General features: G+C 33.1%; 1 protein-coding gene across 2 annotated transcripts in view; it reads right to left on the reverse strand.

Annotated features, from left to right (window-relative positions):
• Positions 1 to 2,217: 2,217 nt before the first annotated feature.
• The window catches only part of LRRCC1 (leucine rich repeat and coiled-coil centrosomal protein 1), a 32,969-nt gene continuing 13,475 nt past the window's right edge, over positions 2,218 to 21,711 (reverse strand). For both annotated transcript variants that reach the window (XM_008065224.2, XM_021716128.1), the window contains 13 exons: positions 21,205 to 21,398; positions 19,588 to 19,735; positions 18,462 to 18,610; positions 14,878 to 15,082; positions 14,197 to 14,336; positions 12,632 to 12,833; positions 10,167 to 10,352; positions 9,242 to 9,416; positions 7,685 to 7,848; positions 7,074 to 7,282; positions 6,844 to 6,981; positions 4,763 to 4,898; positions 2,218 to 2,883 (listed from right to left, as the gene is read on the reverse strand). In XM_008065224.2, the coding sequence (XP_008063415.1) occupies positions 2,761 to 2,883; positions 4,763 to 4,898; positions 6,844 to 6,981; positions 7,074 to 7,282; positions 7,685 to 7,848; positions 9,242 to 9,416; positions 10,167 to 10,352; positions 12,632 to 12,833; positions 14,197 to 14,336; positions 14,878 to 15,082; positions 18,462 to 18,610; positions 19,588 to 19,735; positions 21,205 to 21,398 (2,169 nt within the window). In that variant the 3' untranslated portion in view covers positions 2,218 to 2,760. The remainder of the gene's footprint in view (positions 2,884 to 4,762; positions 4,899 to 6,843; positions 6,982 to 7,073; positions 7,283 to 7,684; positions 7,849 to 9,241; positions 9,417 to 10,166; positions 10,353 to 12,631; positions 12,834 to 14,196; positions 14,337 to 14,877; positions 15,083 to 18,461; positions 18,611 to 19,587; positions 19,736 to 21,204; positions 21,399 to 21,711) is intronic.

The raw sequence follows: 21,711 nt of genomic DNA on the forward strand, positions 1-21,711 counted from the left end.
TAAAGCATGTTTTCCTTCAGACCTTTGATGTATTTATATTGGTTGCTTTGAAGTTGAAATCTTAACCCAGACAAGTAGTTTTTGTTACCTATTTTTCTTTTCCCCGTGTAGGGGTCATTTCCCCATTTCTTTGCATGCCTTCTTTTTGAAAACTAGACTCTTATGGGAATATATTGTTGCAACTCTAAATATTGGTTTCCCTCTTTTGTGAGGTTTTTGCTCCCTTAAGTTTAATATTGTGGCTAGATTATTAGCAAAGTCTATCTACAATTGGTGCAGACTTGGGAGTACATACAATCACCTTCGGAGGACCGTGGTTTTTGTAGAGCTCTGTTTCTCTCCCTGATCTCTGCTGAGGTATCTTCTTTGTTTGGCATCACACCTGGCTGTTAGGCTTCACTAATTGCTGGCTGCTTGCTCTGTTTAAACTGTATCATTACAGTTACTTTCTTAGTGGTTGCTTTGGTGATTACAATATGCATTTTAGTTTACCACAGTAATCTTTAACACTAATTTAATCTGGTAAAACAAACTTTATTACAATATAGTTCAATTTTCTTCCCCTAACTTTATGCCATTTTTGGTAATATGTATTAAATCTATAAATTATAAATTCAACAAGTTATTTTTAAATAATTTTTTTTTACTTTTTTGAGTTGGAGTCTCACTGTCGCCCAGACTGGAGTGCAGTGGCCGCTCCCGGCCACCACAGCCTCGACCTGCTGGGCTCCGGCGATCCTTCTGCCTCAGCCTTCCAAGTAGCTGGAACTATGGGCGCACGCCAGCACGCCTGGCTAATTTTTTTTTTTTTTTTTTTTTTTTACTTATTGTAAAGATGAGGTCTCGCCTGCCCAGGCAGGTCTCAAACCCACGGGCTCAGGCAATCCACTCACCTCAGCCTCCCAAAGGCGCGGGATTACAGGTTGAGCCACCGAGCCCGGCTTAAATTTATTTTTTAAGGACAAAGTCTTGCTCTGTTGTTCTAACCGGGGTTCGGTGGTATGATCATAGCTCACTGAAGCTTTAAACCCCTGGTCTCAAGCAATTCTTCCACCTCAGCCTCCTGGAAAGCTAGGCCTATAGGTACATGCCACCACATCTGGCTTTTCTTTTTTTTAGAGATGGTGTGTATGCTGCCCAGGCTGATTCTGAACTGCTGGTCTCAAGCAATCCTCTTGCCTTGACTTCCTAAAGTGCTAGAAAGACAGGCATGAGCCACCATGCTTGGTACAACTGTTATGATTTTTACTTTATATGTCTTCTCGATAAAAATAGAAAAATATATTTTTGTCTTTCATATAAAAATTTGGCCACAAAATTTACCTTTTATAATACTCTTCATTTCTTTCAGTAGATTTGAGTTTCCAACTCAAATCTACTGAAGTATAATTTCCTTTAAACTTTTAAGGATTTCTTTAACATTTCTCTCAAGGTAGGTTGGTTAACAATACATTTCTGTCTTCATTGATCTGGGAACGTCTTTATTTGTATGCCTTTTGAAGGATAGTTTTGCTTGATATAGAATTCTAGGCTAAAAGTTCCCTTTTTTCCAGCACCTCAAATGTATTGTTACTGATTTCTGTCCTCCATTTTTTCTTATGAGAAGTAAGCTGTTAGATTGTTGTTCCTCTGCATGAGAATCATATTTTCTTGCTCCTTTCAAGATTTTCCCCAACAGTTTGACTACAGCATGCTTAGATGTGGTTCTGTGTTGACCCTAGGCTTTAGTAAAAACTTGTATTTGTAGGTTAATCATTTTAATCAAATTTAGAAAATTTTCAGTTATTATTTCTCCAAATATTTTTTACCCTCTTTCTGAGACTCCCATTACACATACTGACATATGTGATGTTTTCTCACACATTTCAGTATGAAGTTTATCTATAATGAAATGGGGACTGGTGTTTATGAAGCATTTAACTTTTTTCTAATGTTCCATTTACTTTTTAAAACTTAGTTTACTATTGATATTAAAACATTATATTTTCTTCTCTCAGAAGCAGTAGGGGGCATAGTACTTAATTCTTTGTTCTGCATACATAGAATAAGATGCGACAAAAGTGAAATAGTAATAAATGACCTGGTATGAAATGAAATGAAAAACTGTCCCCAGTTGCAATATCAGAACTCTCTTCATATATAGTGATTGAGGGGAGAATATCTAGAGAGAATGAGGGTGGAACAATGATGTTCCTCTTCAGGAACAGACAATATTTATAAAATCGCAAATGTAATCTTTAATAAAAAGTCATATGTATTATAATAAAGGAGTAATTATAATGTGGAGATGGCTACATACGCTTTTTAAAGAATGCCATGTCTTTTATCATACAGCTTTTAAATGCTTTTTGGCTACATCAACTAAATGATAACCAATAAACGTAACTAGTTCTTCATCAAAATAAGGTAACAACCACAATCAAAATATTTTCCCTCACATAGTCAATATACTAATTTTTTCATTTACAAGTATGTAGGCAAATGTGTAATTACCAAACAATGCAGCACACAGAAACAAGAAAAAGTGCTGTAAGCCTAGTTATTATGATTGTTTTTTCTAATACATATACTTATCAACAGTTTATTGTAAAAACCTACATATACAATTAATACTTGATCAAAAGTCTTAAAAAATATATTCATAATGAAATGTGCAGAAAGAGACATTTCAAAGTCATATCAGTTACTACTATTACAATATTTAATCACTTTTACAGTAAATCTGCTGGTTGATCTCAATCAAATGTGTTCTCAGAACCATCACATATCCTGCTGAATTTCACTTAGAGCAAAAGCGAGTTGCTTAATTTTTACTTCCATTGCTTTTTTGTTCTTGCCTGTTTCTTCCAGAAGTTCACGCATTTCTTCTTCAATTTGATGAACCTAAATCAGCATGTAAAATTTACATTTTAATTTCTTAACAAAAATGTATTTTTAAAATGCATTCTAAAAGAAAAGTCAGCAATTTATTCTTACAATTTTGAAATTAGTGAATTAAATAAATAAGGTTAGTAAAATGTAATTTGTTGAAATGCTATTGGAAAAATACAGTGTTTATATAGTATACAAAATACTTTTATGTATATTTCTACTTAGTTTTCATAAATTTCTTGTGAAAAAGATATAGTAATATATTTTAACTCTATTTTGAAGCTCAGGCATTTTGTTTATGGTTGTGCAGTTTCTGTATGTCATAGCTAGGACAGAAACCCACTCTTTTCACTTAATCCTCCTACTGTCCTAACCTGCTTCTGAATGCTGATTCATGAGTTCAACTTAAACACCAGTTACCCAGTTCCTTACAGATTTTCAAAACTGAAAGAATCTCCCTCTCCAAAGAAGTACTTTCTTTAACATAGCACCTACTGCTTTTAAAAAAGTGCTGTTGGTGATTATATATTATCTTTTTTGAGACATCATTTTGTCATTTATTCATAACCTACACTCTCCTAGGAGTTTCTGTATTTGATACTGTCAAATTCTGCTTGAAACCCTCTTTCCTACAATACCACAACACTCCTGATACTGATAACAATATGACATCTTTTCTGTTTACTTCACTCTTCTTAACTCCAGTTATAGAGCTCCTAATCTCTTTTTCCTTAAGAAACTAATATTTCCCCTAATTTAAATAATCACCTCTATATGATACTTTAGAATCCTCCTCTAACTTGTCCCCATGCCTAATTAACACACTTAAGCTCTGGTGCTATTTTTCAAACTTTTAAACAAACACTTACCTTCGATTGGCAGGAGGTCCAATACTCAATATTTTTCTTTCAGCTAAGGGTCTAATCCTAAACTTTATTTAGTATTACTTGATTAACTCTTGTTAAACATTTGGTAGATTGAAATAAAACATCTGTTGACTTGAAATAAAATAAATAACTAAATTTTGGACGTTATATTTTCTTATTCATTGAGATTATCTCCAAAGACCTTACGCCCTCTTTCTGTTTGCATAGAGTCCTGAATATACTATTATTTAAACATTAACCTTGATTATAATTTCTATATGGAATATAACTTTGTCTTTCAGTTGTTGAACTCATTTCCAGTTGATGATTTCTGGATCTCCAGCTTTATAGTTTAAGACATGCACTAGAAAACCTTAGTTTCTTATTACCATGTCAAAAATCAAGAAAAAAGTGGAAATTCAATATTATCCTCTAATGTAGCAGATCTCATTAGAGTGGTCACATCAAAAATCATCTGTGGAATTTTAAACACCTGGGTTTGACTCCAGACCTAGTGAATGAAAAGTGTCTTGAGGGGAACTCATGAATGTGTATTATTAAAAAGGTTCAAAGGTGATTCTGGTGTTTGCCTCTGATTTAACTCCATTTTACCAATAATAACAAAATAATAAAGCTGATAGTCTCGAACACTTATTAATAACAGAGTTCTCTTTAAGAATTTTTCCCAGGGTACTGGAAAAAATACTTCCATATTCTTATCCTGCCTATGTGCCACCAAACAGACTACCATCCAAAATTGGTTAGATACAGATATTTTTATTCAGAGATCATGGAGCAGAAGCAAACCAGAATCAAACTTACAATTTTGGTTCCATCAGAATTATGTTCTACAATTAGTCTAAGTATTACCACATTTTGGCCTGTTTTGGTAATAGTTTTGACAACATCCTTCATATTTATTCGGTCATAAAATCATGCTACCTTTTCTCTTATTCTCAAAATTCAATTATATTTAGCTATTACCATTTAATACTGATTATCAAAGTGAATTTTACTTACAGTACCTTTAAATTTGCAGAGTCAATACATTTTTGCTTTTCACTGGCCATTTGTGATATTTCAGCTTGATGAGCTTCAACAATTGCATCAACTTGCTTTTTAAAGGCATCATCCATATTATGAAGCTTTTCTATTGCATCCCTTAAAAAAACAAAAACATCCACATATACACATGAATAAGTGCTGTGTGTGAGTATATACATTAGGATGTTATTTCTTCTCAGGTGGCAGTTCTTACATTCTATACTTTAATGGAAACCTAACTCAGTATTATGAAACTATCAAAGGACTATCACAGGAAAACTAAAGATATAAGTAGTTCATCACCCAGCAGAATTGATTAGAATAACAGATTGGTCTACGGTAATGTCATTAAAGTTTGTTACACTTTCATCTTCTAAAAGTTAGAGTGTTCTGTTTCCCCGTTTATTCTGAGTCTAAAGGTACAGTTTATGAGCACCTTCACAGATGACTACTATCAATCATTTTTTTCTCCATGTAATTGCAGTGTGACAGTTTGAGAAATGCATACTATATATAAATGGTTTAACTTAATGAACACACTAATGTTTATAACACAGAAAAAACAAATCAAGTGAAATTAACAAAATTTTCATGCTAAAAGTATCTTAGAGGCACAATATCAATCACAATATTAATAAGTAAGGTAAAGGTAAAGTCCATATAATGAATACATTTCCTAGTTTTGGTATGGCCCTCAGTAAAAACAGACTGAACATGAGCCATGAAACAAAAGACTTTCTTTTACTGTACCACTTAGCCATGGGACTGAGGCAAGTCATACACTGTAAGTTCAAGTTTTCAACTACAAAACAGGACAATTCTGCCTGTTCTGCCAACCTTACAGGATTATTGTCAGGTTTAAAATAAGATAGATGAAATCAATTTAAAAATTGTAAAAAGCTATACAAACAAAACCTATTATTAGTAACAATAACTTGTTAGTTTTCTTATAATTCCATTAAATTTAAAGTATTATACCGATATTAGTCATAAAGGCATTAATGTATAAAATCAGGTCTGCATTGTTTTATTTTTAATGACATGAGGAATAATGTAATATAAAACATTCTAAAAATTGCTAGGCTTCATAAGTTTTATTAGGTTTTTGCTAATTACAGAAAATGACTGTTTCTTTTAGGATATGAAAGATTTCTAACTGTAAAGTTGTTACTAGCAGGATAGACATTTTTGCACTAGGTTCTGAGCCAATGTCTCTTATTAGTGCTTGGCAGAAAGCAAAGTAGAATAGCGCCTATTAACAGACAAATAACTGTGCTTTAAAACAAAGCTTTCTGTAGAGTATAATAACACTTTTTCATTACACTACATTCAAATATAGAAATCTAGTTCCAGGTTCTATTAGATTTGATATAACAGCCTAGCTCTAAAAGTTTTTGGGCTACCCATATGCCATATTGCCTATATCACTCTATATCTTGACATGATAACTGATCATCAATGATGTTACTTATTTTTCAAGGTGCCTCAACTTTAACAAGCCTAGTTATATCATTTACAAGGTAAAACCTTACTTCTTCTGGAGTATTTAATGGAATCCACCACAAGAATGGCAGCCAGGTATATATATTTTCTTTCCTCTCTTTATAATTAGCTCTCATCCTCACAGCTTGTGTTATGTAAACCTGTTCCAGCTTCTTCAGGAGCTCATTGCCCCTTGCAGTCAATGAACTTTCTCCTATAAATTCCACTTACATCAACTAAAAATATCACTGGGTGCTTTCAAACAGAGTTTTAAAACAATAATCATAGTAATAAAAACAAAATGCTCATACAGCAATTACTATGTGTCAATCACTGTTCTAAGAACTATATAATTCATATAAACCATATGTATTCATAAATACACATATATAAAATTTCAACCTCACAGCTAACATTTAAGGGAGAACTATTACTGTATTCATTTTGCAGAAGGAATAGAAATATACTTCTTAGCAAATAACTATCCATCATGTTTTTTAGCCCCTCTTTTTTGTATTTCACCCATCCCACAATATTTATAATTAAAAAGATTCCAAATACTTTAGAATTTAATGCTTACTTTTGTAGTTCAATACTTTTGTCTCTTTCTGCCTTAAGTTTTTTTTCCTTGTTTTCAAATTTATCTTTCACTTCTTTTACTTGTGTTTCAAGATGACATAGAAGTTCTCCTTTATCACGCCACTTCTGATTAAGTGTACTAATAGGAGAAGAGGTAATTTAAAAAGTAAATTGGGTATGTGAAGTTATTAAGCAACATTTTATTTCTCAGTGAGAAATACTGTATAGTACCTATAAGCTTTTCTAATTTCTTCAAGTTCTAATTCCTTTTCTTTCAACTGTTGTTTTAGTTTTCCTTTTCTTTCATTGTGCTTTTCCAATTTCTCAAGTACATCATCCAGTTGTGAAGATTTTTCATCAAGTTGTTCTTGAGTACATTTTTCTATTTCAGTTATCTGTTCTTGTAATCTTTTGATGTGTTCATCTTTTTCTTGTAAACACTTCAAGAAAAAAAACAGTAGAAAAAAAAATCAGTACTTTAGTCTTATGAGTCTTAAATGTTTCACATTCTTGTTAATTAGATATGGCTTAAATTATCTTTTAAAAAATACTTTAAACATATGAAATGTCAATTTTCTTATGACTCCTAGACCCTTATTGACACTGAATATTTCTAGTTATTCTGAAGGCTGCAATAAAATTCTCCATAAAAGTTTGAAGTTTACTTCAAATTAATAAATATCATGTAAAACTTTTAAGAGCAAAGGGGCAAATATTATAAAAGAAAACACACGATAGTCTACGACAGTTGGGAAACATTAAAACAAATATTTTTAGGATATACTGATCCAGATTTTCAAACCTGCTATTTGCTCTTTAACCAAAATAAAATGTAAACTTACATCTTTTAATTTTTTAATTGTTTCAGTTTGGTCTTCTATGATTTTGCTCTTTATTCTTAAAGTATCACTATCACTTTCATTTGCCTTTCGCAGACATTCATTCTCTTTACATAAACTTTCAATTTGGGCCTCCAATTTTCCACGGTTTTGGGCTAGGGAAGATCCTATGAAACAAATACCGTTAGTCACAAACTTAAAAACACCGTGGGGCTTTTGTGTTTTATGGAATTCTAATTTACAATATATAATATTATAAATAAAGACAAAAACTGAATAAAACAAAACACATAATAGCACCACACAAAGAAGAAAGGGGAAGTCAACAAAAAGGCTTTCTAAACACTTGTGGCTATTAAAAACCCTAAAATCATAAATAAAGTTAAGTAACTCATATAAGTAATATTTGTGTTATGACATTCAAATAAAATGATAATAAAAATGCTTAGATCTAGTTATTCATAATTTTAAAAGTACCTATGAATGCCATAAAACAGTGTATACCTCTTGCTTTATAGTGATTGGAAAGGGAATAAGACCGAGGGTTTATCTAAACCTGAAGTGATTTTTATTCATTACATTTCTTCATGAACAATACATTTTACAAAAATATGAAGAAAAAAATGTTGCATATTGTTCAAATAATTTAAAATCACTATATAAGAAATAATTATTTTTAACATTTAGATACAGTATTGCAATAGTACACATGGTTCAGAAAAATGGCCATATTATCATGTGAAGAAAACAATTTAAAAAAATCAGAGCTACAACCTTTTTTTTTTTTAATTCAGAGCTACAATTTCTCAATTGGTGTAATAAACTACGAGAGGGTACCCAAAAAAACAACAACCCAGAATTATCTTTTGGGGGATGGCTTCCTTGTAGTACACTTGGAATTTCTTCCTCTGGATCAAATGGCCAACCAAAGTTTTTATATGGAAGTTTTGAGAAGGTTGTGTCATGATTTACAAAAGAAACATCCTGATTTGTGGCAAACAGGTAACTAGTTCTTCCATCATGGCAACAGACCTGACACACTATGCTGACTGTTCAGCAGCTTTTGACCAAAGCAGCACAACTTGCATACCACACATTTATACGGTTTTGTCCTGAGTGATTTTTTTTCTATGTCCCTGGATGAAAAAAGGCCTCAAAGAGAAGTGTTTTGGTAATGTGGAAGAAGTGAAACAAAAACCAGGAGAAGCACTAAAAGGTAAAAAAATTGATGAGTTCAAAAACTGTTTTGAACAGTGGAAAACAATCTTGGTAGATGCATTGCATCAAATGGAGAATACTTTGAAGGTAATCGAAGTTTAAATGCGTAAGAATAAATAAACAATTTTTAATAAATACATTCTGGGGTTTGTTTTGGGTCCCCTCTCATATTTCCCATTTCCTAAGAGCACTTCACTCCTGTTTGGCAGGAAAATGCCTACTTATCATTCCAGGTTTTTCTGGGTGTCTTTAGGCAGATTTAAGTCTTTCTTTTCCTCTTCAATACCCAGATTTGTTGGTTGACAATAGGCTATTTTCTCTTTGAAAATTTGAGAATTTTACCCTGTTGTGCCAGCTCATGTCCCCACACTTTTCTTTCTGTCCTTAAACCAAAAATCAGTGATTCCTTGGCTGCTAGCTCGGAAATAAGCTGGACTTTTTCATGCTTGAGAAGTTCTATTTGAATACTCTTCTGCTTGTCATCTTCAATTAAAATTTCAAGAGTGTTGATTTGATTCTGTATATCCCCCCCAAAAAAATGGGGATAAAAAAATAAATTAAGTGCTTTTTTTGCAATTTATGAGAAAAAATGTTATTTAAGCATATACAAAGTAAATGTTGCCAAATTTTACATCAAAAATTTTACTTTTACTAACTAAATATAAATATAGGTCAATAAATAAAAAGTCACATTTTAGGAGCCACTCCTTTAAACATTCTGAATTTTATTCTAAAATTGTTAAAGAACAACTAAATATATGTGTAATACTCAAAATTTCTCATCACGCATTTACACCAATAGTTTAAAAGTCACTTTTCACTAGATATGTTATCTTGGGTAAAACAGCACTAATGTTTAAAAAGGAGACAACAGCAATAAAGACATTTATTTAAAAATTATTACAGCTAAGCATATCTAAAACCACCAGCACCACCACAAAACTGGCATCAGCAATCCAAGTGGAGTTCCCCAAATGTCAGACATATGAGTATCAATCATCTTTACAATTTTTGCTGTATCACTGTACAGCTAGCACCTATTTAATTAATATTTCTTAAAATTAATTCACTAATTTTACTTAACTACTATGTAAGCAATATAATCTGAAATCATGAATTTAATCTCTTTAATTGCATTATTTTTCTCATACACAATACATTAGCATCATTTAAAAGTTACTTTTGTGCATTTTCTAAAATTATCACAACACACTTGAGAACATAAAGTAAAAAATTAAAAAGGAAATATAATGTTACAAAGTCTTACCTGTAAATTTGCTGCTGCTTCCTGTTTCAATTTGGAAACTTCTGCGAGTTTTGTTTTTTGTTCCTTCACCATACAGGTCAGATCTTTAATTAAAGAGGAAGACTCATCTTCTTTTCGTTGAGCCCATGTAAGAGCATGTTTGCTCTTTGCTAGCTCAGTTGCAACATTTTCAAAACCATCTTTAACCTATATTTCAAAATTGCATTATATAAATAGCAGCTCTCCAAATAATTAGAATTTGCTTCCGGAAACAGTTTATATCTTTCATTTTGAGAATCATAGAGTTTATCTAAATAATAAAGTTTAGAGGTAATTTGTTTCAATCTACTAATTTCCAGATGGAACAGAGACCCAGGAAGGTTATTGTATCTTTGCCTAAAGTACCAAGGGAATTAGCGTCAAATCTACAACCAGAAATCATTCATACAGTAAGTATTTACAGAGGGCCTCTTCTTTGCCAGACATTGTTCTAGGCACTGGAATGCATCAACGAATAACACAGACTAAAATGGGTAGGAACTGACAATAACAAGCATAACAAATTATACATCATGTTAAATGATATATGCACGGGTAAAAAAAAAAAAAAGGTTAGAGGGATGTAAAGTGTTGGGAGAAACAGGCCCAATTTTAAATGGCATAATCATTGATAAAGTAACACTGAAGCAATAACTGGAAGGAGGTAAGGAATGGAGCTACACAAATATGTAAGAGAGAAGTCTTCTAGGCAGTAGTGTGCCAGACATGCTGGAAGAACAGGAATAAGAAAGTTGTCATTGGAGTGGCATGAATAAAGGGGAGGACAGTTGGAGATGAAATCGGGGGCTAGATTGTGAAGTGTTTTGATGACTACTCTCAATAAAACGGAGGGAAAATGGAAGTCTTTGAGGAGTCATCTTATGATCTAACTTGTATCTTAAAAGAATATTTCAGCTGCTGTGTTTGGTATAAACTGATGGGGTGGGGGGCAAGGATTTAGGCAAGAAGACCAATTTGAAAACTCTTCGTATAATACAGGTGAACGATAATGTAATGTATATCAGAGTGTCAGTGTCAGAAGATGGTAAGAAATGGCCAGATACATATTAACACGTGAATCCCATGAGGCACTGAATTGGGATTGTCAAAGAGGAATCAACAATGACTCAAATGTTTTTGGCCTAAGCACCAAGAAAGATGCCATTAACTGAGATAGGAAGACTGCTGAGGTAAAAGTTTTTGAGGGGTGGGGGCGGAATCAATAGTTAAGCAAAATACGTTAAATAGGAGGTTAGACATGTAAGTTTGGAATTCAGGCAAAAGGTCCAGGCTGGAGATATAATATATGATGCTAGAGTTACTAAGAGAATAAGTATGTCTAGATAAGAAAATGAGATTGAAATTTAGGCATTCCAATAATGACACTGTGGAGAAAATAGGGGAAACCAACAAAAGAGACTAAAAAGTAGTAAAATAACAGAAAGCCAAAGAATCTAAGAAATGCTATGTGCTGAAAACCACATGAAGAGAGACTGGTGGAGAAAAAAAGAGACCAACCCTGTCAAATGCTGCACCTAGGTTAGATTAAATGAGGACTAAGCTGACTGATGACTTTTATAGCATGGACACTGCTGGTGGCTCTGACTAGAGCAATGATAGTAGAGCAGTAGAAATAAAAACTTGACCAGAACAGGTGCAAGGGAAGAGAAGTAGAAAAATCAGAAAGCAAGTACATATTTTTGAGAAGTTCTGTTGTAAATGGAAGCAGAGAAACAATGTAGTAACCAAAGGAAAAAACAGGATCAAGAGAGTTTTCTTAAAATGAGAGCAATAACAGTATGTTCATATACTGAAGGGAATGATCCAATACACAGGGAAAACTGCTGCTGTAAAAGAGTGAGAGAGATCTGTTGAAGTCACATCCTTGAGTAAGCAAGAGAAAATGGGATCTAGTGTATACCTGATGGATTGGCCTTAGGAGCAAGATTGTTCCTCTAACAGCAGGGGTTACCAAAATTTTTCTTTAAAAAGCCAGACAGTAAATTATTAAGCTTTATAAGCCAGGCCACTGGTCTCTGTTGCAACTCTTTGCAATATAAAAGCAGCCATAGGTAATATGTAAACAAATGAGCATGACATTGTTTCAATGAAGCTTTATTAAAATTTTTTTTTAAAGGCAGAGGGCCTTATTTGGCCTGTGGGGCTTTAGTTTTGCCAATTCCTCCGCTATAGTAATAGGAGGGAATGCAAGTTCCCCAATTCCTTTTTCCAGTGCTCTTTTTACTTCACCATTTACAATCTCACTTAGTTTTTGCAACAGTAAACAGTAGCTATTATTTACTAGAGGAAATTAAGGCTCTAAGAATTTATACAATTTTTTTAAGATCACAGAGCCAACAATGAATACACCTAGGATTCTAAAACCTCTCATCAAACTGTATTTTGCTGATTCTGTTTTCAATAAAGAGCTAGAAGTCAATTCTTACATCTTGAAATCTTCTGGCTTCAATAGTTAAAGCAAAACGAAATTCATTTTCTAAATCCATATACTGCTGGCTTAATACACCAACTTTCTCTTGGTATTCTTTTACAACTTGCTCATGTTTTCTTTCTTCTTTGGCAATTTCTTTAGCTAAGGCATCCCGGAACTCAGCATCACTAAAAAACTCTCTTGTTTCAAGTTCTTTTCTGCAATAAAAAACAAACAAAAATCAAAGGATGATGTTCACCTGAAAACAAACATTTTAAAGGTCTTTAAAAGTTCTTAATATTCTATATTCTGATTGTTAATTTAATATTAGCACCTCACTTTCAAACACAGAAATAGGAAATAGGTAAGTATGAAAAGAATATGAGTTTTATTTGTATGTAATGGTAATGGAGATAAGAAAAGTATGTCACATTTTAACTTCATTGAGATAGTTCAGAATCATTCTATGGCTTCTGAAATTTTTTAGGTGCAATTGCATTAGCTAAGTTCTGCTTTACTGTATCTACTACTCTGGCTAAGTCTATGACTTACAATAAATACTGGTGGTTGGTGAGTAGAAAAAGTCAGTTAAAATATAAAAATATTTATGACTCTTTTGATATGGGGTTGTTTTTTATTTAAACATGAGTTCATTCCTTAGAGTTCTCCACTATTTTTCTTACATAACTCAAATCCATAATGTAAAATCCATTATTTCCAATTTTGGTTTCTTTAAACTGGAATGAAAACTTAAAAGACATTTATAAAGTAAACTAAGTGCAAAATCGAGATTTCTGTGATTATTTCCCTCCAATCTTTTATAGTTGTCTCTCTCATTGACATGACAATTTCCCCAGAGCACTAAAATTTACTTTATGCATTAAAAATTTATGTGAGTACAAAAACAAAACAGGTTTGGGAATAAATACAATTAACCTACAGCAATCATACAATTCAGTTAGTAGAACAGTAAATAGAACTAGCTGAAAACATTAAAATTTCTGTGGACTCTATAGAGCAAGAGTTGATATGCTGCAGTCCATAGGCCAAATCTGACCTGGTGCCTTTTGCTTTGTGAATAAACTTCGACTGGTATACAGTCAAGTCCATGCATTTATATACTATCTATAGCTACTTTTGTATTACAAAGGTAAAGTCAATTATGGCCTGCAAAGTCTGAAATATTTTCTGTGATCTATTACAGAAAAAGTTCACAGAACACTGCCTCAGAGAAATAAAGAATACTGATTAATTAATTTCATAAGTAGTTACTTGGAGGTCAATTAAAAGTTTTCTCTTCACATAAGACCAACTTTTGGTTGCGTTTGGAAAAATGCAAAATAAGCTTTATTGTTATAAGCCCATACCTCAAATGCCGATAACAAAGTCACCTATTTGTTTTTTATTTACTAGTTTTTGCTATAGGACCAATTCATATGCATACATTAACATGGCATTTTCCATGAGCTAATTTTGTTAGACTTCACCAATATTCCATCAATGTCTTTACTGAAAGAGGGGAGAATCAAGTGCTTTCCCCCCCATTCTTAAGGTCAACATAGTCAAACATTTTTCATTTACCTGTGTTCCTCCTCTTTTAATGCAAGAAGTTCATGAAGTTGTTGCACTTGTTCTTTTTCTTGACAAAGGGAAGTTCTGAGTAAGTTTATTTCTCTATCAGCAGCTGAGGCTTTGAGCTCTACCTCTTGGATAAGTCTAATCTGAGTATAAGACACAAAATTACAGTATTCAGATAATCTTCCCTACTTTAATGCCAGTTCCCATTAAAAGAAAAGTGCCTTCTAAATGACAGGACCTAGACTAAGTTGATTTTCGAAATTTATTAAATTATTTATGCTAAGGTCACACAAAGTACAGCCTTGGAAGCAACAAATACTTTAGCATTAACTACTGCTTATTTGTATCACAAATTTTAATGATAATTTCCATTCAGAAAGCATGAAAATGAAATTCCTTCAAGTACCTTAAAGACTTAAAAACTAGCTCTTTCAGCATATAAGCTTAACTGCCTGCAATATTTTCACCAAGTCTTCTTTTTAATTATTTTGTGCAAGTGCTAGTAGCCTTAATTTAGATGTAATTCAACAGGCTACATGACTGTTATATTTAAATTAACAGTAATTTAATTTTTGCATATAACCTAACATCTTTTAGGTTTACTAAATGGCATAATTTGTTTCAAGATAGAAGTTATACATTTGTGTTAATCCATGTCACAGATACATTAAAACACAGAAATACCTGTGCTGCCTGCTGTTGCCCTTTTTGTCTCTCCATTTTTTCTAATGCTTTCTCCAGGGTTCTTAAATGTTTATGGTGATCCTTTTGTTGATTTCTTGCATTAATTAGTTCAATAGTTAATTTTTTAATTTCATTTTGAAGTCTGTGAACAACAACTTCAAGTTGTCCTTTGGAATTTCTCTCTTTAAAAATAATTTCCTTTAGCCTAAAACAGAAATTAAGCATTATACTACACATATAAAAATGATAAAAATTGTAGTAGGTGTTAAAACAGCAGAGAACAAGACTTGAAGTATGTTGCAAACTATAATTACTATAAAAACTGGCTGAAAAACAAACAATGTTTTTCCCATCTCCAAACCTAACATTATGCTCTGAGGGAAAACATTCTACATAAATTAACAAAACTTTATCTTATGTGAACTTCACTATTCAACAGCAGAACATTTTTTTTTTTTTTTGAGTTGAAGTCTCACTCTGTTCCCCAGGCTGGGGTGCAGTGGCACACTCAATGGCCACTACAGCCTCTGCCTACTGGGTTTGGGGCGATCCTTCCGCCTCAGCCTTCCAAGTAGCTGGAACTACAGGCACGTGCTACCACGCCTAGCTTACTTTTTGATTTATTGTAGAGACGAGGTCTCACCAAGTTGCCCAGGCTGGTCTCAAACCTCCGGGCTCAGGCAATCCTCTTGAGGATTTTAATCCTTTGTAATCCTCCCAAAGTGCTGGGATTACAGGCTGAGCCAACAGCAGAACTTTACTAAACACTTAATTTGTTCCAGGCATTGTGCTAGCTGTGGACTTAAAAGTAAATAAAATGCGTAAGATGCAGTTTCTGCCTTCTGCCTTCAAGGTACTCAGTATCTAGCAGAGAGAAAAGACTAAATATAATTATAAAGCCATGTTACAGAATTGCTACAGGAATAGCTACCTGCAAGTTAACTTTGAACTTCCTGTATCTAACCTAGACACCAAGTATTAATCTCAGCATTGTATTAGTTAGAACCCTTTGACTACAATGGAAAACTCTTAGCTAATTTAAATGCAAAGAGAGCATTTACTGACTCACATAAGCAAACCTAGAGACAGATGGCATGGCACTATTCTGAGGGACCACTGAAACCAAGAACATGAACACTGTCAGGACTCTCAATATCTGACTTCTAGAGGCTGGCTTCAGTTTTTCCTACTGCAGGCATCTTTATGTCTGGGGCAGAGCATAAAGGAGGAAGGCCACATATAACTCTGGGATCATATTCTAATAGCTCTGAGAATCAAATAGGAAAGATTACCTTTCGCTAGCTTAACTTCTGAGACCCAGGGAAGGCTCTGATTAGTCCAACTGAATTCCTATGTCCATCCCATGAACTAATCACAGTGGCCACAGTTAAGGTATTATGTTTACCCAACGTGGGTCAGGTGCTCACCTCTTAACTCTATGATATAGGCAGGAGATTAATGACAGAATATATGTTTTAAAGAGGGAAATGGACAAAGACACAGCCTCATAAAGAAACTACTGAGCTAGGCAGCTACCCCATGTGTATCTACTGTAATTTCCAAGTCACATTAAAAAATATATATCTATCAAATTCGATATATGGTCATTTCTCCAAGTCTTGTCCTTACCACCTCTCTTCTTGCCTTTAATCAGCATGCTCTCCAAACTGTACTTCCTTTGTTCATTCTTTTAACTCCTGTTTGGTATATTATATGAAAGTGTTGGAGTATATGTGGAATGAGGGCAGAGAAGCTACAGAGAAACAGCACTGGAGCAATCATCTAAGCAAGAGATAAGGGCCTAAACTAAAGCAACAGTGTTGGGATAAAGAGGAGATAGTTTAACACCTTTTAAGAAATAGAATGAATAAGATATCAACACCAACTGGCTGGTTGTGAGATGACAAAGAAAAAGAAATAACGCTTATATTTTTAGCTTAGGTGGATGCTAGAATGAACCTATTAGGGCAAGAAATACAGAAGAAGCAGAATGAGTCCACCTACAGATATGCTGATTTTAAGACACTTATGAGAAATATTGGCAAGGCATTTACAGCGAAAATTAGATGAACAGATCTGGTCATCAAGGAGATTTGGACAATAAAGATATCACAGTAGGCGAGAGATACTTTTTGAGATAACACATACTTATAGCATGGCACCTAGATGCCAGACCCTGTATTAGAGATAAAAAGTCCCTAGCAAAACACACAAAGAAATATCAACATTGGTAAAACTCTAATCACAGACAAACATTTGGGGGTGTATATAAAAGAAAAATCAGAGAAGACTAAGGCTGAGTTTTCAAGAGAACAATAGGTAACTTGGGAAACATGAGCACAATAATAGATGGATTAAGTAAGAATAAAGGTGATGTGTGTTCAAAGCCTTCCAATTTAAATAAAATCTAGCTAGCAGCCCTAGACATGGTATAATATCTTGCTTAATACCCACAATATAGAATAAAGCAATAATTCGTACACATTCAGCTAAATCCCCTAAAAAAGAAACCCCATAATGTTAAAATCTGGGAGAAATTTTAACTGTAAAGAAATGGAACCACATTAATATTAAAACTCCTAGAACACTCAGGTTTTTACTTTCATTCTGTAAAAAGGAAGACATAGCCTTTCACCTCTATTGCCTATCCACGACTGAGTCACAAGGTCTTTATAAATCTGTCATTCCATAATGTTGGTTACCTATGCACTTACTGCAAGCAAGGGTACTGTTTTTCTGAAGTAGTCAGAGCACCATTAATTTAACCATCCTGTTCCTTCAGTCTCACCCAGATTCTTCATGTATCAATTGAGAGATAGCAATTCCCCAAACACAAGTAAGGCAGTAAGTTGGTAGGTGGTGTTGGAAGAACTAGTAATGGCATAATGCAGCACAGCTTCATAATTACAGAGGTTCTCATAGCACACATGTTGGGTAATATAATTTTCCTTATACTCTATAGGTACACATAAGAGAGAACAATGTAGTGGTGTAGGAAATACCATGTCAATATCACAAAACCATCAGTTACATGCATAACTTTAGAAACAATTATAGAGAACAAGAAAAAAAAAGTTACCGTAATTTAGAAAACTGGTATTTTCACGGAATAAGACAAACTACTACAGAATGCAATATAGATAAAAACAGATGAGATGGGAGATAAAATAGGATGGAAAAATAAAAACATTAGAATTAAGAAACTGGGCTATCTAATACCAAAGCTCACTGCAAAAGATGAATACATGACAAGAGATCAGATATGACTCACAAAGCAAAAAAAGAAAAGGATGCCAACTCTTGCCTTTTACAGAAAAATTTGCTATACTCTGCTCTAGTCTCTTGCTATGCTATTCTCCACTTATAATGCTTATTTATCTGACACCTCCTAGCTTAAGGGCTCAAATATACCTTGAAGTCCTTGTTGATGTAACAGGCTAATAAAGCACTAACTCTTCTAAGAAAATTAATTCAGATCAAACTAAAACCACATGTTGTTTTTAATCAAACCTCTGCTAGTTTAGACTAAGGCCAGTATTCCTTAAGCTATGAGATATCTTTGGGTTTATATACTTTCCCCTTACCTATCTGTGGTAAGTAGAGCCAGGTTATGAATATCTTCTTTTTCATTTGCATATTTATGCAGCTCTTCAATATAATCCATAAGTTTCTTTTCAGCTTGCTCAGCTTTCCATCTTTTTTCTCTCTCTTGATCTAGCTGTTCAACAAGGGACTGAAAGAAAATAACAAGGTTACATAAACCTGGATAAGTTACTCAACTTCTCACTGCCTCAATTTTCTTATTTATAATATGAGAATAACAGTATCTACTTCGAAGAGATGTGGTGATTATTAAATTAATGGAAGTAAAGTCTATAGAACAGTGGTTATTAAGAATAACCACTTAATAAATGCTAGCTGCTATTTTTATTATTGTCATAAGGATAATTTTTTTTTCTTAATGTTAAAGCCTCCACAGTTGAGAATAAAGGGGGGGGAAACAATAGTCTGTAGGGTATAAAATATTTTAAAAGGCAACTCTATTATTGAAAGAACACTGCACAATACAGTCAAAAGAATAACTAATGCGTCAACAAGTAAAATAGGGCCAGTTAATGAAAAGTATAAAATAATGAATCAACATGTCCTAAAATTTCTTGTTATGAGGATTGTTAAAGCAAATATTGAATACTTTTAAATGTGGGATCCATGGGTCCAAAACTGAGTTTCAGGAGTCCATGAAAACCTTGAAGTTTATACACAATATTTTTTGAGTGTGTGTTAAAGTAGATTTGTTTTAAAAGAACTGTAAATTTCCACAGGTATTCAAAAGGTTTGACACACCAAAACATAGGAACCAATATTTCAAGAAATAAGAATTTGAAAATTTAAAACTGTTTCTCCCTCCTTAAGGATATAACAAATGGTTTCACTTAAATTTGATCTTAAATAAATGTGCAATTTCACTCATTTAAAAATTACAAAAAACTTAGAGGCTAAACTACTCATCCTTCCACATCCCCTAAAATCATAAAACAACATTACACAAAATCTGAAAATAAGGAAAGGAAAACTAACTCATTCTCATCACTCCAATAAATTACAAACAATTCTTTTTTGCTCACAAAAACATGCGTATTTTTTCTGAAATTTTGTATTTTAAACTAAGATTATTCACTTTCATTTTCTTGTTAATTTCCTAAATCATACCCGGTAAGTACTGTCATCTTCACCACTTTTGTCTACTTTAATTATTTCAGTCTTTGGCTCTTGTGATTCTCGTAACATATGACAGCTCTCTAAAGATGATCTTACATATAGTTCTCTAAAGTAAGGTTGTTTCATTTTACGATTGCAACTGCAAAGAATAAAACATAAGAAATATGGGAAACCAGCAGCCTGAAAGGTATACACATGTGGAAGAAAACTATGGTGTTTGTAATACCTCTCTCTGACATTAACATTTATAGTCATATGTGGAAACAGCTTTTTAAAAAGGATACTTATTAAAGAAAACAGTAGTAACTTGATCAAATTATCTCATAAATTATAGAATGGGTGTGCTCTGTTGATTAATTAATAAGTGCCTCAAGACTTTTAACAAGATTATGATTCTATAAATGTTCAGTGTTCAACATATTCAGGTAGGGTAAATATATTCTTGGATATATCAGAATAACTTTAAAAGTATTGTTAAGTATCCAGGACTACAGTAAGATGACATCTAAGAACTTGAGAAAACAGTAAATATATTTACCCTTTGGGAGTTCAAAGTTTAAAACTGACACATAATCTAACAGATTGATAGATTTTATTACCAGTCACATACCAAAGAAAGTCCAGGATATGTCATGCCCAAAAGTGAACTGAATGACTGACTGAGTGCATAATGTATGTAAAAAGTATAACTGGGTAGCTATGGAAGAATTTAAAAAACCATGAAAGAATAAGTTTTTAAAAAGAAGAATTACAGAGACAAAATAATCTTAGTTTAAAATACAAAATTTTAGAAAAACTATGCATGTTTTATGCATATTTTGACTTTACCCATCCCACAGTTTAGTCATTTCTGAAATGCTGACATGTTTCATGAAACATATCATGTACTGAAAAGTACAGACATCAGACCAGGTGCAATGGCTCTCCCAGTAGAAAGGCTGAAAAGGGAGGACTGCTTTAGCCCAACAGTTTGAGACCAGCCTAGGCAACATAGTGAGACCTTGTCCCTACAAAAGAATAAAAAAATTAGACAGGTGTGGTGCATGCACCTATAGTCTCATCTACCTGGGAGGCTAAGGCAGGAGGATAGCCTGAGCCCAGGAGATTGAGGCTGTGATGAGCTGAGATCATTCCATTGCATTCCAGCCTGGGTGAAAGTGAGATCCTGACTCAAAAAATAAAGAAAGAAAAATAAAAATGAAAGTATAGACATCAGATATCCTTATTCTGACAGTATTAACACAATCATCTTATCCATGTTTGATCCTAAGCTCAGTAAGTACCATCTGACTAGGACTTGGCTTCTCATTTGGATCTGCCCACAGAGAGAGAAAAGACTAGTCATGTAGACTAACGTAGATTAGTCTTATTTTCCACTATAAATGAATATAGTGAAGTTGTGGTTTTATACATTAATTTTGCAACTTAGGTAATGACACAAAGAAAGGGATCCTTTTACATAAATCTACATAAATGTACTGACTAAATAAGTGCCAATATGGCTGAAAAGTCAAATCTTCGATTTTAGTGAGGTAATACCACCATGAGAAATTAGCAAGCACGTTAACTTTTATCTGCATGCCTTATTTCTGAAACTAAAACAAGTACCTTCCAAAAGAGTTGTAGTTTTTACTGTGGTGCTTAATAGTCTGAATAGTTTTGGAATAATATGGGATTTTTGATCTCCGAGGAACTTTTCTATTGCATTCTTTCCTGTTTCCATAGTCACTTTCAGAAGTTATATCTGTATCTCTTTTTGGTCTAAGGTCTTTCTCAGGAACATTATCTATTGAATTGGAAGTCTAGAAATAAAAAAAATTGTTAGAAGTTACATTTAGTATAAAAAAATTAAAATGGAAAATTTCCTAAAATGTGTTTTTATGAGATTAAGGACTTATAAACTAGTTATGTTTGAAATTAAAGGCAGGGAATTCAGTTTCTTATATGGACAAGCAAGTATCTGCCAGCATGACTTTCTTGCAAATAACAATTATAAACTGGGAAAAAGACAAAACAAACAAAAACTACCTAAAAGCCTTGAAAGTGAACAAAAGTAGGATTTTGCTAGAGGGGAGTTGACACTTGGAAAAAATGGATCAGAATTAGTTTTTGTTT

Source organism: Carlito syrichta, unplaced genomic scaffold (assembly GCF_000164805.1).
Source record: "Carlito syrichta isolate Samal-C Ts95f unplaced genomic scaffold, Tarsius_syrichta-2.0.1 Scaffold308192, whole genome shotgun sequence".
Lineage (NCBI taxonomy): Eukaryota > Metazoa > Chordata > Mammalia > Primates > Tarsiidae > Carlito > Carlito syrichta.